This window comes from Cervus elaphus, chromosome 26, assembly GCF_910594005.1.
Source record: "Cervus elaphus chromosome 26, mCerEla1.1, whole genome shotgun sequence".
Classification (NCBI taxonomy): Eukaryota; Metazoa; Chordata; class Mammalia; order Artiodactyla; family Cervidae; genus Cervus; species Cervus elaphus.
Window position 1 is genome coordinate 13,163,207 of NC_057840.1, and position 17,911 is coordinate 13,181,117.

Consider the following 17,911-nt stretch of genomic DNA (forward strand, 5'->3'; position numbering starts at 1 on the left):
TTTGGTTGAGAGGTAGTTTAAGAATACTGGGGCTTGCAGGGGAAATGAAAAAGTGACACAATATACGGGAAAAGTATGACTGGTGACCAGAAGCATCAGAAGATAATTAGACGACTTAATTAGTTTGAGTCATGCCATTAGGAATAGTTTAAATATGGTTTCTGATACTTTTTATTCATTTTTAGTATGTGCTGTTTTACTTAGGGGCTTCAATAGAAACAAAAATTATATTTAAAAGGAATGTTAAAGTTTTGTTTAGTTTACACCAGGGTAGCTCAGAAATTTTCTACTTGATGTTGAAATGATTTCTCCAAGTGCTCAGACACTAAGAAAGCAGCCTCTTTCACTACATGGATTGATATTTGTGCTCATATGCAAAGTACTTTGCGTTCAGTCCTAGAATATAAATTACTTAAAAACTCTCTTCAATGCCCAAAGTTGTATCTTGTAAGAATAATCTCTTAGAGGATTTGCATTGCTTACCTGTCAATATATAAATGAGCACTGAAAGAAATATGAAAATCTGCGGAAAATCCCATGGACAGAGGAGCTTGGAAGACTACAATCCAAGGGATCACAAAAGAGTTGGAAATGACTTCATGACTAAATAACAACCACCTGCCTTTGACACAGATATTGACATATTCACGTGTTCCTCAAGCAGCCTGAGATTAATTAGGGTTCCACCAGATGTGTAGCTCAATTCTAAGCAGAGGGTGGCTGAGGGGGTTATTGGCTGGTAACTTTGAAAATACAAAGATGAAGCAGAGATAATAAGGACCACAAACTTTTCACAGTCATTATAACATTTGATTGCTTTTATTCACGGAATTAAACTGATCAGCATATAGTAGCATAAATTTAGGCTACTAAATTGGTATTAAGAGTAGATTTTTAGTGAAGAAACGTGCCATATCCCGAGCAAATTTTGAAGTCATGAGCTTCTTCCAAATTGCTAAAAATAAGCCTCCTGCAAAAACAGAAACATTTATGTCTCCAGTTAATAAAATTATGAAGAACTTAGAAATGTAAAACTATACAGAGTAAGGTAAAATTTCTAATTAAAGGATTTGTAACATGTTAGCAGCTCTGTCAGACAATTAGCCTTGAAAAGTTAAAAAGAAAATGCACTGTTTGGTGCAATCTAACAGTATAATAAAGTGATATTCCCTTTATTTGAGAATGAGATGTATTCAAAGTTCTCACACAATGTAATAGTCACAATATTTTATGGAATAAATCAAATGCGCCTACTATGTATCATCACTGCATTACAAATAAAATTTTTGAGACCCATGTTAACCCCTTTCTTACTCTTATTTGCGATGTTTTCTTTCTAGAGTGAATTTTTCCCTGGAGGAAGGAGACCTCATTGATGTCCAACTGGCACTAAAACTAAGTGATATTTGCCAACTTAGCCTCCCTGATCTATAGGGTTAGTCCATGAAAAGGTGGACTAGGATAGCACAGACTCCACAGGTCTAAATTTTAAAACATTAGTATTTAAGTGTATAAGGTTCATTGGTTCATCAATACTTCTGTATTTTCAAGCCAGGTAATACTGGGTAGAAAAAAAAAAAAAAAAAGCAACACCCACAAAAATGGAAATAAAACACAACCTAGTTTTATTTTGCTTCAAATACTTACACTGTGTATCCTTTTGAACATGTGCCTTATCTTTAGTGGATCTTTTTACTCAGAAAATGCAAACACTGTCATCATCATACTGTTTTTAAGGACAATAAATAAACTGATGTGTGAAGACACGAACACTAATATCGATTATTTAACTGATATTCAGAAATGTTATATAGCTCTGTATCTCTGCACTCTGTCTTCCCAGTTGCACCCCAGCCATCTCTGTTTCTTATTATTTTCTCTGTCTTGGTGGATGAGCACACCTCACACAGGGGAGAATCATACAGCAATAATGAAGAGTCTATTATCATGGATTAGCAGTTTTGAAATGTAATCTGAAACCCAGAATATCATGAGGGTAGCAATAAGAATGTTAAGAAGAAATACATGAAAGTGTTTATTATAGAACTGTCACTGTTGCAGAAACTACATGATATGTGACGTCCTAGAAGGGTAGTTTGCAGTTACTGTCATTATATTCAATATATCTATGATACAGAAGGTACTCAATCATTACTGTTGAATGAATCATTAAATATATTTACTTCTTAAACGACTTTGGTTCATTTAGGCTTCATGTGTAGTATAGCTCATAATCATACCTGTGCTTTTATTTATTTTTTGAATGAGTTTTACTGCAGTCAAAAGTGCTTTTTCCCGTCTGCTGAAGTTACTCGTGAGAACATTATGATCCTGATCTGTGAGTAGCCTGTGTGGGAAACCCGCTAGGAATTCTGCTGAACTTTCAAAGTATGGGCGATATAATGTGGCCTCAAAAAATTCTATGCTCAGTAGGAAGTCCATAGTGAAGTCTCGTTCAGTTTCAGAAGGATAGAATGATCTAAAGAAATGACACAAAATTAGACACATGAGTTGCAAGATATTTCATTATACATGCAAATTAAAGTCTAAATGTGTCTTTTCTCCCGTGTTCCTCAGGGATTTTATGGTATTTATTAAATAGTTGACTGAACTGAGAATACAATTTCAGTAGATTGTAATTAATCCTTACATTATCCTCTACATTGTGGCTGGCTGAAGAATCTATTACATAACATTAGAGACAGGAACACATTGAATCACAATCTTTAAAAATTGTAGCATCCTAAGCAACCCCTCTCTTACTTCTACCAGCTTTGTTCTTTGTGATTTTTGATTATATTTCCCCTCTATCTAATTTCTGTGCCACTGATGTCTAACATCACTTGTTTTCCATAAGCACAGTTCAGGGACAGGGCGCTACGAGCCAATCTAATGAATAGAAGATTGTCTAACTGCAATTTCTGAAAATTCTTCAACAACATATACAATTGATTCATGTTTATTGTGTGTATATGCTTATATAATTTTTTAATTCATAGGAAATAAGAAATGGACTAGGAATTTGCCACAGTAATTGAATAATCTTCTTGAATAGAACAGAACAAGGCTCAAGGCTGAGGGACAAAGAAACAGATCAAACAGATGATCAGGGTTACATTTGAGTTCATCTAATTTTAGACTGAAATGGAAGACCCAATACTTTCTTTCAGTGAACAGCTATAAAAACTGCACAAAATGTTAAAAGGATGTTCTTGACATCAGAGAGTGGACAATGATTTTCAGAAATTGTAAGATCAAAATCCAAGAAAAAAAGTATGATGGACTGAAAATTTACATGTTGAAGTTTATATTAAAGAGGAAGAAAGACCAGAGTGCAGACTCTCTCTCTCCCTCTCCTCTTTCTTCTCCACGTGAGGAAAGAACAAGAAGGCAGCCGTCTGCAAGTCAGAAAGAGGGCCCTCGCCAGAAGCTGACCATGCTGACACCTTAATTCCTAAGTTATAGCCTCCAGAACTGTGAGAATATAAATTTCTGTGATTGAAGTCACCCAGTCTATGGAATTTGGTTATGGCAGCCAAAGTTCACTAATAAGAAGGGAGAACATCTGGTAAGTATGATATGTGAGGAGATTCTCCACCCGAGGCAATGGATGGTTTTGAAAGCTGCTGCTCTACTGTTACATGATGAGAAGAGTCTTTGACAAAATTGTGCAACTGAGAGAAGAAACATCAGAGTTAATGAATAACTAAATGGTAGTCTACACACACGCACACACACACACGCACACACACACGTGCAGACACGCACACAAGCATACAACAAAATACCAAGCCATTGAAGATCATGGAGTAGATTATTTTTTTTAAACAGCAAAAGGGATTAAAGAGCAAAGAAAAAATTACACTAAAAATTTTCTATGTTAAGAAGACTTCATTAAAGGAGTGAGCCAACAAGCATAAACTGAGAAAAGATACATTCAAGATATATAACTGACAAAGTGTTAATTGTTAATTGATGTAAGGTCCTCCAAATTACAAGTGAAAGATAGGAATTTCAATAAAAACCTTTAAGTCTGGGAACATCACAAAAGAAGACACCCATATAGTTTGCTAGATATCAAAAAACTGCCACCTCATTTAGTAATGTAGGATTTGTAAGTGATTTTCACATTTAGATACTACTGCTCAAAAGAATGGATAAAAGCATGAAAAGTGACCATTATCAAGTATAAGATGGAATATGATGCAAAAGAACCTATCGACACTGCTGAAATGAATATTAATTTGTGTTCAATACAAATTATTTGGTATATGTCTCTTCGATCCAGAAAATCTCTTCACCAGACATTTAGACATATACCTGCTGAAAGATCAGAAAGAATGCTTGCCACAAGTGTTTGTGATAGTCAAGAATTAGAAATCACACACTCGTCCTCTTACGGTAGAATGGCTAATTAAACTACCATATACTAATCTGTCATTCCACAGATATGAAAAAGACAAAATTATTGCTGCACACAGGATGGATGACCGATGAAAATTCCAAAGGGAGAAATCAATAGCTATTGTGCTATTCCATTCATACAAAGATTGAAAACAAGCAAAAATAATCCATGGTGTTAGAATAGTAGTTCCTCTTGGGTAGAAGGGAAAGAAGAGCAAATGAAATGAGGACAGGGGCTGGTCCTAGAATATGGTTAGCTTTTGTTTCTTGCCCAGGGATTGGTAGCATGGGGCTTTTATTTTGTGATAACTCATTATACTGAATACTTAGGATCTGTGTACTTCACTGCATACTTGTAATCTGTCAATAAAAAGCTCTTATAATTACCTTTCTTCTCTATTTATGGCATAAGCGTTAGAGTGACAGAAATACTTCTTTATACATGTGGAACTCAGTGATAGAAAACAGGGTTAATGGACTTTGAACACTAAGTATACTTTTCTAATCTGAATCAATTCAATTAAATTAATGGATTCATTATTTACAATAATCTCACTATTCCTGCTTTGACTATAATGCTTAAAAACCAAAATGCACATAATCTAAAATTGTTCTATTTTCTGAAACAAGATTTTTGAAAAGCTTAAATGAGATAATGCTTGCAAAGCACTAGACTGCTTGATTCACAGAAGCACTAAAAAAAGTAAGTGACTAAAAAAGACAGCAGGAGCTAATATACTGTTACTGTTAAGATGTTTATAAAGTAAGTCTGGAGTGGTTGATTTAAGAAATGCTGATGCAATGGGCATGGCATCACTAAGTCTAAAAAATTGCACAGTGTCAACCTGTATTGTAAATGGGCAACTTTGCCACTCAAAGACATTGGAATAAGCATAAAGTGATGAGGGATGGAGAAAAAAAGAATCTGCAGTGACAAAGAGGAAACTGTGCTTAGTCGCTTAATTGTGTCAGACTCTTTGTGACCCCATGGACTGTAACCCGTCAGGTTCCTCTGTCCCTGGGGATTCTCCAGGCAAGAATACTGGAGTGGGTTCCCATGCCCTCCTTCAGAGTATCTTCCCACCCCAGGGATCAAGCCCAGGTCTCCCACATTGCAGGAAGATTCTTTACTGAGTCACCAGGGAAGCCCAAAGAGGGAAACAACAAGCATTTTTATGAATAGGTGAGAAGATTTTTTGCCAAGACCATTCACCTTTGAGTATATACTTTTTTGCATTTAAATCCAAATATATTTCACTCACAAAATCAATAAAATATACTTTACAAAAGGAAGTTCCCGGAGACATTCACAGTTGAAAAGAAGGCTCTCTTCAGGGTTTTCTGGCATTCCATATCTAGGTACTGTTATAGAGGAATTCTAGGGGCTTCCTAGGTGGTTCAGTGATAAAAAAAAAAAAAAAACACAGCTGCCAGGAGTTGCAGGAGACACGAATACAATACCTAATTTTGGAAGATCCCCTGGAGTAGAAAATGGAAACCCACTCCAGTATTCTTGCCTGGAATGTCCACGGACAGAGGAGCCTGGCAGGCTACAGTCCATGGGGTTTCAAAGAGTCAGACACAACTGAGCACCTGAGCACACAGAGGTATAAAAACACCAAAATTTCTGTTCAAGGCTGTTTGGGGACAAAAACTCATCTTAGTGACTGAACATAGGTCATTGAAGTCACCACAACTCAACTCAGATTTTTACTAAGAAATAACTCTTTGAATTGAGGAGGCAATGAACAGTACAATAGGCAGGACCACAGAAGTAGACAATGAGAGTCAAGGGTGACCTAGAACCAGGGAGACAAAAAACCTAGGTGAGAAACAGGAGCAGGACCAGGGACCTGGACTCCTCCCACAGAAAGCCCGTACCTTACAGATACCTAGAGAAAGCTGACCATGCTTAGCAGCGGACTTCATTGTAGTCTCTGTCTATTACCAAATGAAATTTCCTACATTTACCTAGGTGTATGTTAAGCATGTAAGTTTCATGTAGTTTATCTTATTACATTTTTATCAGTAGAAAAAGAGAAAATGACCTCTCTTTAAGAAGTTACTTAAACTATTATGAGAATCGGATAACTAGATGAATCTCATAAAATTACCAAACAACATACTATGGATTTAAACCATTTTTTAGGAGGATGAAGGTTTGTGATGCAAATTGAAATCCAATGAGAAAATTTTACCACACTATTTGCATAACTACCTTATATAAACAGAAATTAATTGCACATTGCATCCATTAAAAAATATTGATTGGACATGAAGAATGACTTTGCTATGAGATATACTGTCAAAGAATCTATGGAACTTCCTCTCAAAAAACCTGTAAGCAACCACCTGTCTTTTCATGAATATCTTCCTTGACAGACCAGATGACTGATGAATTACAAATAATAATGGAAAAATTATTTCTTGATACCTCTTGAAACCATGAGTAATGAATATTTGAGGCAACCAAATCTTACATGTTACATTTTACAATTCCAGAAAGAAAGCCAGAGTTTAAATGCATCACATAAAACAGTTCTCTTACACATCACTGAACTTCGGTTTTGCCACATCAACGGCAGCTTGATGGGCCGCCCACATCTTAAAGATCACTGTGTCCTCATCTGTGTCATACTGAGGAATACCTCTGGTACTGGAAACTTTCTTTCTGGACAGCAGATACTGTAGAATGAGAAGTGATTTACATCAATAAAAGATTTTAAAATACATTTAATTACCAGTGTCATGAATTCCTGAAAAAGAATACCGTAGTACACTTATCTAGCTGACTCTTTACCAATGAAATTTATTTTCAAACTAAAGTTTAACACTTAGACATGTTATTTATCATAGCCTATTTGCTTTACAGATGGATGTATACTAATTTATTTGCAGAGACAGATGTAAATTGGTAATTATTACATTAATTTCCAGGAAAAACTTTTATAAATACGATTACACCAATTTGCTATTAACTATTTAGTGGTATTTCTGGCTACTAATAGGAACAGTACAAGGAGGTAGCAACAAAAATTTAAACTTAAAATTTCATATGCATATTAATGTGAAGTTTAGTCTATTTCTAAATCATAAGTCCCAACAGAAGAACTTCAATGTCTTCACTCATTCTATTCATAAAAATATCATTGCATTTTTTACCTTATAAAGCCTGTTGGCTACATCCATAACTTGTGGATAGGATGCACGGCATTCTTTGACTGAATAACAGAAATTAGATCTGTACTCCTCTCGAGATAGTAACTCTACCTCATATGGCAACTTCCCAAAAAACTCAGATTCAATTGCCGCAAGGAAATACATAATAACCACATAGCAGTTAATGCCTGTAGAAAAATAGGATGGAGTTATCTGGAACCATTAACTGTCTATACAAAGTAGGAGTTGACCAAATGACTAACGCTTAATCTATATAATTTCTTTTCTTTATTCTCCAAATCATGTTGAATTATTGGCTCTAGGAAATGCATATGATTATGAAAACTTAGGGTCAGTCACAGTCAGGAAAGTCTCCACTGGGGGCACACTCCTCGTGCAGTTATTTGTATATGGGTCTACATTCACATACAACTAAATCATCAGTTCCACATTATTTATGTCCTATATTTATTTACCCCTCACATAGGAAATAAAGAATAAGATTTGACTCAGGAAAATACTCCCTTCAGTTTGGGTATATATGTCGTAACTGTTTAGTCGCTAAGTTTTGTCCAACTCTTTGCAACACCATGGACTGTAACCTACAAGGCTCCACTGTTCACGGGATTTCCCAGGCAAGGATATTGGAATGGCTTGCCATTTCCTTCTCCAGGGGATCTTCCAGACACAAGGATTGAACCTGAGTCTCCTGATTAGGCAGGTGGATTCTTTACCACCAGGGGGGCCTTGGGTATATATATATATATATATATATATATATATATATATATATATATATATATATATTAGTGTGTGCATGTGTGTGTGTGTGTGTGTGTTAGACACCCGGTTGTGTTCAACTCTTTGCAACCCCATAGACTACAACTCGTGAGGCTCCTCTGTCCATGGAATTCTCCAGGCAATAATACTGAAGTGTGTTGTCATTCCCTTCTCAAGAGGATCTTCCCAACCCAGGTATTGAACTCTGGTCTTCCACATTGTGGACAGATTCTTTACCATCTGAGCCACTGGGGAAGCCCAGGCATACATGTAGATGCTGCTAAATATACATATATATGTCACATGTGGAGATTCTTTGCCTAAATTGTGGAAGAGATTTTGGTTTAACCATCTTGTTCTATCCTCTCAGCTATCTTAGGGATGGTTCTGAAGCCCAGCCAATTCTCTTTCCACGCAAGCTTGAATATATTGACTTGGTTTTAATTTGGTATTTTTCTTCTGGGCTTTTCTGGTGGTTCAGTGGTAAAGGATCTGTCTGCCATTGCAGATTTAGGTTCTATCCCCATGTTGCAAAGGGAACCCAGAGAAGGAAATGGCAACTCATTCTAATATTCTTGCCTAGGAAATCCCATGGACAGAGGAATCTGGTGAACGACAGGGTCGGGCATGACTTAGGGATTAAGCAACAACAATCTTTCTTTTGTTTCTTGACGTTAACTCATTTCAACCAAGTCCTCACTCTAGTATATTCTGTCTTAGAACTATTTCTCTACTTCTGATTCCTGGATTCATCTTGTCCACCAGGATTCTGATAGCTCCCAGGCCAGGGTTATTCCTAGGCATACTCCTCAGCTTGGCTTCCATCATAGGCATGAATCTACACCTTTTGTTAACGAAACACATCCCCCCCAGTCATGCTTGACATTCAGAGGACTATTCTAAATGTTAATCTAGCTGTCAAAAAGAAGCCAAAGTACTAGTGAAACAAAACATGAGGGAGAAGACACAATTGATAGGCATTTCAAGGAATATTTCCAAGCCTTTTGATGACAAATCATTTTCTTAGTATTTGAAACTTGGTACACTAGTTAAACTCATTCCACTTATTTCTACTCTGTCAGGGGACGTTCAACTTTAAGGAATCCAAAATGTGGCACTTTTCTTTTTTATAACAAAAATGGGAGAGTTTCAAGGGGAATAAGATTCTTCAATATGTGTTAATTTCAATTGTATTGTATGAGTTTCTTACGTTCAGTTCAGTTCAGTCGCTCAGTCGTGTCCAACTCTTTGCGACCCCATGAATCGCAGCACGCCAGGCCTCCCTGTCCATCACCAACTCACGGAGTTTACTCAAACTCATGCCCATCGAGTCAGTGATGCCATCCAGCCATCTCATCCTCTGTCATCCCCTTCTCTTCCTGCCCCCAATCCCTCCCAGCATCAGGGTCTTTTCCAATGAGTCGACTCTTTGCACGAGGTGGCCAAAGTACTGGAGTTTCAGCTTCATCATCAGTCCTTCCAATGAACACCCAGGACTGATCTCCTTTAGAATGGACTGGTTGGATCTCCTTGCACTCCAAGGGACTCTCAAGAGTCTTCTCCAACACCACAGTTCAAAAGCATCCTTTCTTCAGCACTCAGCTTTCTTCACCGTCCAACTCTCACATCCATAATTGACTCCTGGAAAACCAGAGCCTTGACTAGATGGACCTTTGTTGGCAAAGTAGTCTCTGCTTTTTAATATGGTATCTAGGTTAGTCATAAATTTCCATCCAAGGAGTAAGCATCTTTTAATTTCATGGCTGCAGTCACCATCTGCAGTGATTTTGGAGCCCCCAAAAATAAAGTCTGACACTGTTTCCACTGTTTCCCCACCTATTTCCCTTGAGGTGATGGGACCAGATCCCATGATCTTAGCTTTCTGAATGTTGAGCTTTAAGCCAACTTTTTCACTCTCCTCTTTCACTTTCAAGAGGCTTTTTAGCTTCTCTTCACGTTCTGCCATAAGGGTGGTGTCATCTGCATATCTGAGGTTATTGATATTTCTCCCGGCAATCATGATTCTACCTTGTGCTTCTTCCAGCCCAGCGTTTCTCATGATGTACTCTGCATAGAAGTTAAACAAGCAGGGTGACAATATATAGACTTGACGTACTCCTTTCCCGATTTGGAACCAGTCTGTTATTCCATTTCCAGTTCGAACTGTGGCTTCCTGACCTGAATACAGGTTTCTCAAGAGGCAGGTCAGGTGCTCTGGTATTCCTATGTCTTTCAGAATTTTCCACAGTTTATTGTGAGTCACACAGTTGAAGGCTTTGGCATAGTCAGTAAAGCAGAAATAGATGTTTTTTGGAACTCTCTTGCTTTTTGATGATCCACCAGATAATGGCAATTTGATATCTGGTTCCTCTGCCTTTTCTAAAAAGCTTGGACATCTGGAAGTTCACTTGTTCATGAATTGCTGAAGCCTGGCTTGGAGAATTTTGAGCATTACTTTACTAGCATGTGAGATGAGTGCAATTGTGTGGTAGTTTGAGCATTTTTGGGATTGCCTTTCTTTGAAACGGGAATAAAAACTGATCTTTTCCAGTCCTGTATCCACTGCGGAGTTTTCCAAATTTGCTGGCATATTGAGTGCAGCACTTTCACAGCATCATCTTTCAGGATTTGAAATTGCTCAGCTGGAATTCCATCACCTTCACTAGCTTTGTTGGTAGTGATGCTTTCGAAGGCCCACTTGACCTCACATTCCAGGATGTCTGGCTCTAGGTGAGTGATCACATCACCGTGATTATCTGGGTCATGAAGATCTTTTTTGTACAGTTCTTCTGTGTATTCTTGCCACCTCTTCTTAATATCTTCTGCTTCTGTTGAGTCCATACCATTTCTGTCCTTTATTGAACCCATCTTTGCCTGAAATGTTCCCTTGATATCTCTAATTTTCTTGAAGAGATCTCTAGTCTTTCCCATCCTGTTGTTTTCCTTATTTCTTTGCATTGATCGCTGAGGAAAGCTTTCTTCTCTCTCCTGGCTCTTCTTTGGAACTCTGCATTCAAATGGGAATTTCTTTCTTTCTCTCCTTTGCTTTTCGCTTCTCTTCTTTTCACAACTATTTGTAAGGCCTCCTCAGACAACCATTTTGCCTTTTTGCATTCTTTCCCATGGGGATGGTCCTGATCCCTGTCTCCTGTACAATGTCACGAACCTCCGTGCATAGTTCATCAGGCTCTCTGTCTATCAGATCTAGTCCCTTAAATCTATTTCTCACTTCCACTGTATATTCATAAGGGATTTGATTTAGGTCATACCTGAATGGTCTAGTGGTTTTCCCTACTTTCTTCAGTTTAAGTCTGAATTTGGGAAAAAGGAATTCATGATCTGAGCCACAGTCAGCTCCTGGTCTTGTTTTTGCTGACTGTATAGAGCTTCTCCATCTTTGGCTGCAAAGAATATAATCAATCTGATTTCGGTGTTGACCATCTGATGATGTCCATGTGTAGAGTCTTCTCTTGTGTTGTTGGAAGAGGGTGTTTGCTATGACCAGTGTGTTCTCTTGGCAAAACTCTGTTAGTGTCTTAGTAGTCTCCAATTTCTCTTTGGTAAGGGGCCATTGCTCTGTCCAAATAGGTTTGTCATTCTTCCAAGTTATTTTAACAATTGTATTGTTTGTTAAATGAGCAGTGGCCCTTAGGAAAAATGTGGAAAATATATTTGAGTTTGTCATAGCATAGGTAAATCTTTTTATTCGATTAAGTGGTGCATTTATCATATAAGGTTGTAATGTTGCAGGCTGGTCTTTTGGTCCTTCACAAGGATAAATTTGAATGTTTTGATAGACTTCTTGTATTTTTGTTTGAGAAATTTCTGTAATTTGGTAAGAAATTTTCTGTATAGGCCAAGATTTAGGTCATGAGAGTTTGGAAATAATAGTGATATTGGATCTAGTATCGAGGAGACCAGAAAAGCTTTTATCATTAATTTTGATATTTATATTTGGTCGGCCATATTCAGATATCAATGATATCCATAAGAATTGTTTTTGACCTGTATTTTTAAATTCATTTGTCTGTGTATCATTCAGTCAGTTCAGTCGCTCAGTCGTGTCCAACTCTTTGTAACCCCATGAATCACAGCACGCCAGGCCTCATACATATAATGATGTATATCATTAGAGGAGTTAATAGAAACGTAAGGTAAAAGAAGTAATTGTGCAATTTTGTTTCTTTTTTTTGAATTGTTATAGTATCTGAGATGACATCATAATTTGAATTTTTTTCTTATAATCTGAATCAATTATTTCAGGATGAACAGTAATTTTTTTAGAAGTCAAGTTAGATTGGCACAGTAAAAGGCCAAAGGTTTTTGGAGGTAGGGGCCTAAAAAGTCTGGTAGGTATTTTAGAAGGGACTGTGTGAGGAAAAAGAAGAAAATCATTTAGGGTTGGTATATTGATGGCAGCACTGCTGGATGTTGAGGGTTTGAGGGAAAAGGTGGAGTTTGTCCCTGGTTTTTGTTGATGGGGACTCGGGGAATCCCCAGCTTGGAGTTTCTTGAAATAGGCCTTCTTTCAACATCATATTTAGATGGATATTTTCTGGCCCAATGTATGTCGTTATGGCAATGAGGGCAGATTCTTGGAGGTTTTTTAAAAGTTTTAATTATTTTTTTAATGACTTTTGTATGCCTTTTAGGGCAATCTCTTTTTAAATGGGTTTAGTCTCCATATGTAAAATATCTTTATTTATTTATTTTTTTAAAGTAGTAGCCATTGGTTTGGTTAACATTTGTATTTTTTGAGTTTTTATTGTTGTTGTTGTTGTTGGAGGCCCCAGCGAGATAGGCTCAGATAAATGAGAAAGTTCTAGATGAAATATAGGAAATATAAATAGCCATCCAATGGGTCAGAGATCAATTAATAGATTTACAAAAACAGGCTTTGCTATAATGTGATTGGAATTCTATTCAATTTTATATTACCACTGTTTGGTTCAACTATAATGCCTACAATTGGGAACAAATCAAATTTCATTCACAAGACTTACATGATAATGCTTCCTTAAATATACAATCAGCCTTCTCTAAGAGTTTACCTTTTTCCAACAATTCTGGAAACCTTAGCTGAACAGCTAGCTGATCAATTATCCAGGCTGGACCCTCGAAGATGGTTTCAAAACATTATACATAATATTGGATCTGGAGCTGTAGTGCTGATAATTATCCTGGTGGTTACATTTGCAGTATACCGATGCCTTTCAACTATAATTGTTCAATCTAAACAAACTCATTTGGTCAACACCTTTTTCACTAAAGTATCTACAGTCACCCCCAATTATGGAAAAATAAAAAAGGGGGAAATATCAGGGGACATTCGACTTTAAGGGATCCAATATGTAAGACTTTTTCTTCATTTGTGTGCCATTTCTCAAGGATTCTCTGTTCTTTATCAGTTCCTATTCCAGGAATGAGTAGAGCTGCATGCAGTTCTCAGGACTGAGATCATGGGAAAGGGTACCTGCTTGGACTCCTTTCAGTAACTCCCTTCTGTGACTCTTTTCAGCGTCAGTGACCTTGTAGTTATTAGACTATCCATTTTATGGCAACTGATGGAATTTTGTTCTTTGTAATAGCTGGGTAATCATTTTTACTAAAGATATATAAGCCTGCATTTCTGCTAATAAAATACCCTTGCTCCACTAGAGAACTGGGTCCCCCTCGTCCTTCTTTCTGTCTTCATTCTCTTCGGAGCGTGGAAGTCTGCCAAGCTCACTCTCTCACCCTCGCTTTGAAGACCTCCTTGAGAAGATGCCCTGTGCCTTCGTGAAGGGCACAAGTCCTGCACGTGGGCTTTACTGGTTTCCACGTAACCCGAGCGATCCTGCTCTCTCCCTCTCCTTTTCCCTCTTTCTTTTCACTGACTCTGGTCCACCAGGCCCTGGTCTGTGAGAAGACCACAGGTGGCACCCACAATTGTAACAAATCTTGCCTGGGAACTTGTATCTCAAGACTTGTACCCCTGATTACACAGCAACATTATTATATCTTACCCAGAGACGTTATCTGGAACCTGTTCTCCCTGGCTAATCCTGAGCCAAAGTTATCTCAAAATAAATGTCTTGAGAGATATGCTGATTTTTTAGCTAGACTAGAAACTGCCATTTCCTGTAATGTTATCAAAAAAGAGGCCAAAATGCAAAAAAATGCTTACTTATGAAAATACAAATCAGGAATGTCAGAGAGCTATCAGTTCAACTTTTGAGACTGGGACTATTATTGATTATTTGAAGGCTTATCACCATTTAGGATTAAAAACAACAACAACAACAAAATGGATCATCTAATACGTACAAGGTCGCTGACGCTGAAAAGAGTCACAGAAGGGAGTTACTGAAAGGAGTCCAAGCAGGTACCCTTTCCCATGATCTCAGTCCTGAGAACTGCATGCAGCTCTACTCGTTCCCAAAATAGGAACTGAAAAGGAACAGAGACTCCTTGAGAAATGGCACACAAAGGAAGAAAAGTGCAGCATATTGGATTCCTTAAAGTTGGACGTCCCCTGACACTACTCAAACTTAATTTTAAAATGTGAGTGTGTGGTTGTCAATATAAACTTTATCTTGGACTCCCTATACTAGGACTAGAAGAATTTTGCTAATTACCCAGTACAGTCTTTCTTTTGAAATACACGTTTACAAGATCCACTTTTTCAAAACTTTGTAAGTAGTGAAGTTATATTTTTCAATAAAACATTAGGAAGAAGCATATATGTTGATATTACCTATAATGAAATTCACCTTGAAGGCCTAAATATGTCTTGCAATTTAAACTAAGAAATCATGATCAAGTTTTTGGGTTTTTTGCATATTAGTGGTTTAGGGAGACAAACTAGAACAGTGATTAAGAAAATGAATTTTTGTGATAGATAAATGTTGATACTTTATAATGAGTTTTATAATAAAAGGGAAATTAGTCTCTCTCAACTCTGTTTGATCATCTGTATTATGAGGATATTAATTTGAAGATCATGGTGAGAGTTGAATTAAACACTCTCTCTAAAAGGCTAGAGTGAGGGTGGGATGTAGTGAGAAATAAACAGTGACTAGTTGGAAAAGGGACTGGGAGTAGGTGAAATAAGCAACAGAAAGTTTGAAAACCTAGGTACATGTAAGGATCATTTTGTTCTCTAGTATCTATCTAAAATGAATGATGTGCTGTAGATCATAATAGAGACATAGCCATAGAAAGAATTACCATTCATGTTTGTTTTTTTAAATTGACTAGCCCCCACCCCAGGGAAGTGCACAGAAAATTGTATATACTTACAGAGTAAATATCAAGATTTAACCCAACTTAGCTTGCCCTATAGAAAAGCAGAGTGAGCAAGCCCAACAACCACAGATCAGTAAAGAAACATGGTGAAAATATAACACTTACCTCCCCAGCCACTGTTGATAGATATGCAGCTGGAGCCTCCAGACTCATAGGCACACCGGGAACTATTGGAAGGCTCTGAAAATCTATCTACAGAGTAAACAGAGTAGGTAAAAAGAGTTGAACCTTGAATAGAAAGTCATAAGAAAGGAAAAGACTCATATGCGCCCCTCCAAAGAGTAAGAAGAGGGTTATTCTGGCTAATGATATGGTCCATTCATATGAAAAGCATTTCATTCACGTTGAGGGCTCAAAGCTTCTCAGAAACTCTAGAGTGTACAGACCTTTTCTTGCATTTGTCTGGTTTTCTATTTTTCTTTATTATTTTCTTTATACTTTACCAACTCCTTCTTGACTAAACTGGACCTGCAGAGCGTTTCACAAGGCAGTCTCTGTGGGTCCTTCTTTTCTTCCTAAATCAATCAAGACTTCATTGCAATAATTCAAATGTGCAGAAGTGTTTTTTTTCCTATATGAAGGCACCACATTCTAGACCTTGTTTCATTCTAGATTCCATCTTGTCACATCCAGAGAAGACAATTTAAAAAAGAATTTCATGAGAATAGGAAGCTGATTCAGTTCCAGAATTTCAGTAGTAAATGATTGATTGAAGAAGTAGTGAGAACAAAATACAGATGGAGAAATTCACCCCAACTAAGGCAGAAAAGAGAGGAGCTTTCTAGAAACATAGAGTTCTGAGCATCACACGTGACTCCATTTCCCCATCCTACTTGTTTAAGTGCAGGAAGAGAATGTCTGCATTCTGGACCAGCCCCTCCCTCTTTTCAGCCCTTTTTTCTGCCTGAACCTAACAACTAACAGGAAAGAGACTGTAGTGAGGGCCATATCTTATCACTCTTTCCACTAATCTTTATGAGGCAAAGCCCAAGCTTTTAAGGAAAGATATGTTCCTTACCTTAGTTTGTGTAAAACCTCACCCTGGATTTCATAACTAAAAGAAATTTTGTCTTATTTCCTATAATAATTTCATCCCATTAAATGGAGATATTTATAGTGTCACATTTATCTGAGAAGCCTGTCAAACTGTGAAAAAAACAAGAGTTTTTTCATCTAGAAGGAGACATTTCTTTTTCAAACAATAAGCTTTTTCACTTTACAGGAATTTATTTTCAAAGCTGCAGGAATTTATTTTTAAACAGGAAGTCTATAAAATGTAAAGCAAAGGTATGACAAATAACTTTACTAATCAAAAGAAGTATTAGATTAAGTAATATAAAAGCCTGAGTACTTAAAGATAAATGATTATATTGACTGCATTGGTTATATTGACTGAATGCCTGAGCATTCAGACAGTAACACTTAAATAGATTAGCTGTAATGCCATTCCTAGCATCAAAGAAAGAGAAAAGCAATTTTCCTTGAGAATAATTCAAATGTACATACCTGTTTCAAATAGCCTTCCATAAAATAAAGTCAGTGCCCAAAACACATTGCCTGTGTTGTTTTTACCAAATGAAGCAAAATATTTGTTTGATTCTCTTATAAGGATCTTATATATTCTTAGTCGATCCATATATTTCCAGAGATCAACGATTATCTTGTTATTCTGCACTGGAAATTCTGCGATGTCTCCATCAGTTTGGTCCCAAAAAGGGGGGTAGATGTCATTTCCCTGGGTGGCTGACCCTGGATCTGGGGCCAAGCCCACAGGAAAAACGCTCAGGAAGAGAAAAGTGGGGATCACCGAAGAAGACCACATTCTCTCACCGCCTGTTGCTCTTAAGCGTAAGTCTCAAACAAGAGCAAGTTATATAGCAGATGGGAGGGAGTCCTTGGGCCAACTAGAGAATGATGACTATCTGAGCAGGTAAAACACTGACCAGCTAGAACCTGAATTAATGAGCAAATAAATGAGCATCTGCCAACATAGATTTAGTAATTAAAACTGCTAAAGGCTATTGCAAAACACTACAAATAAATCATTTGCGCAGATAACTTTTTGCCAATAGGCAATTATTTAATGTGGTTTAAATTACCTAAACATTATCATTTTTTCTAAAACATTGGATTAAATTTAACCCAAATACTTCCATTGTTTTCCAGGATTATTGAGAAACAATTGGCATACATCATTGCCTAAATTTAAGCATACAGCTTTATAGTTTGATCTACACATATTGTAAAATGATTATCACAATAGTTTCAGCTAGCAACCATC

The 17,911-nt window shown here is 37.1% G+C and overlaps 1 protein-coding gene across 1 annotated transcript; it reads right to left on the reverse strand.

Moving 5' to 3' along the window:
• Positions 1-796: 796 nt before the first annotated feature.
• LOC122684217 (protein LEG1 homolog) lies at positions 797-17,533 on the reverse strand. Its single transcript, XM_043888215.1, has 6 exons — positions 17,137-17,533; positions 15,736-15,822; positions 7,567-7,751; positions 6,953-7,089; positions 2,241-2,479; positions 797-970 (listed from the first exon to the last, which is right to left on the reverse strand). The coding sequence occupies exons 1-6, from the start codon at positions 17,450-17,452 to the stop codon at positions 870-872; spliced, it is 1,065 nt and encodes a 354-aa protein (XP_043744150.1). The 5' UTR covers positions 17,453-17,533; the 3' UTR covers positions 797-869.
• Between the last annotated feature and the right edge of the window lie 378 nt (positions 17,534-17,911).

Excerpts from the sequence above, each read along its gene's own strand:
- LOC122684217 (XM_043888215.1), bottom strand. The coding sequence starts at position 17,452 with ATGTGGTCTTCTTCGGTGATCCCCACTTTTCTCTTCCTGAGCGTTTTT. Across the intron at positions 7,752-15,735 it reads TATCAACAGTGGCTGGGGAG|GCATTAACTGCTATGTGGTT; the intron begins GTAAGTGTTATA and ends ATTTTTCTACAG. Across the intron at positions 2,480-6,952 it reads AAACCGAAGTTCAGTGATGT|ATCATTCTATCCTTCTGAAA; the intron begins GTAAGAGAACTG and ends TCATTTCTTTAG.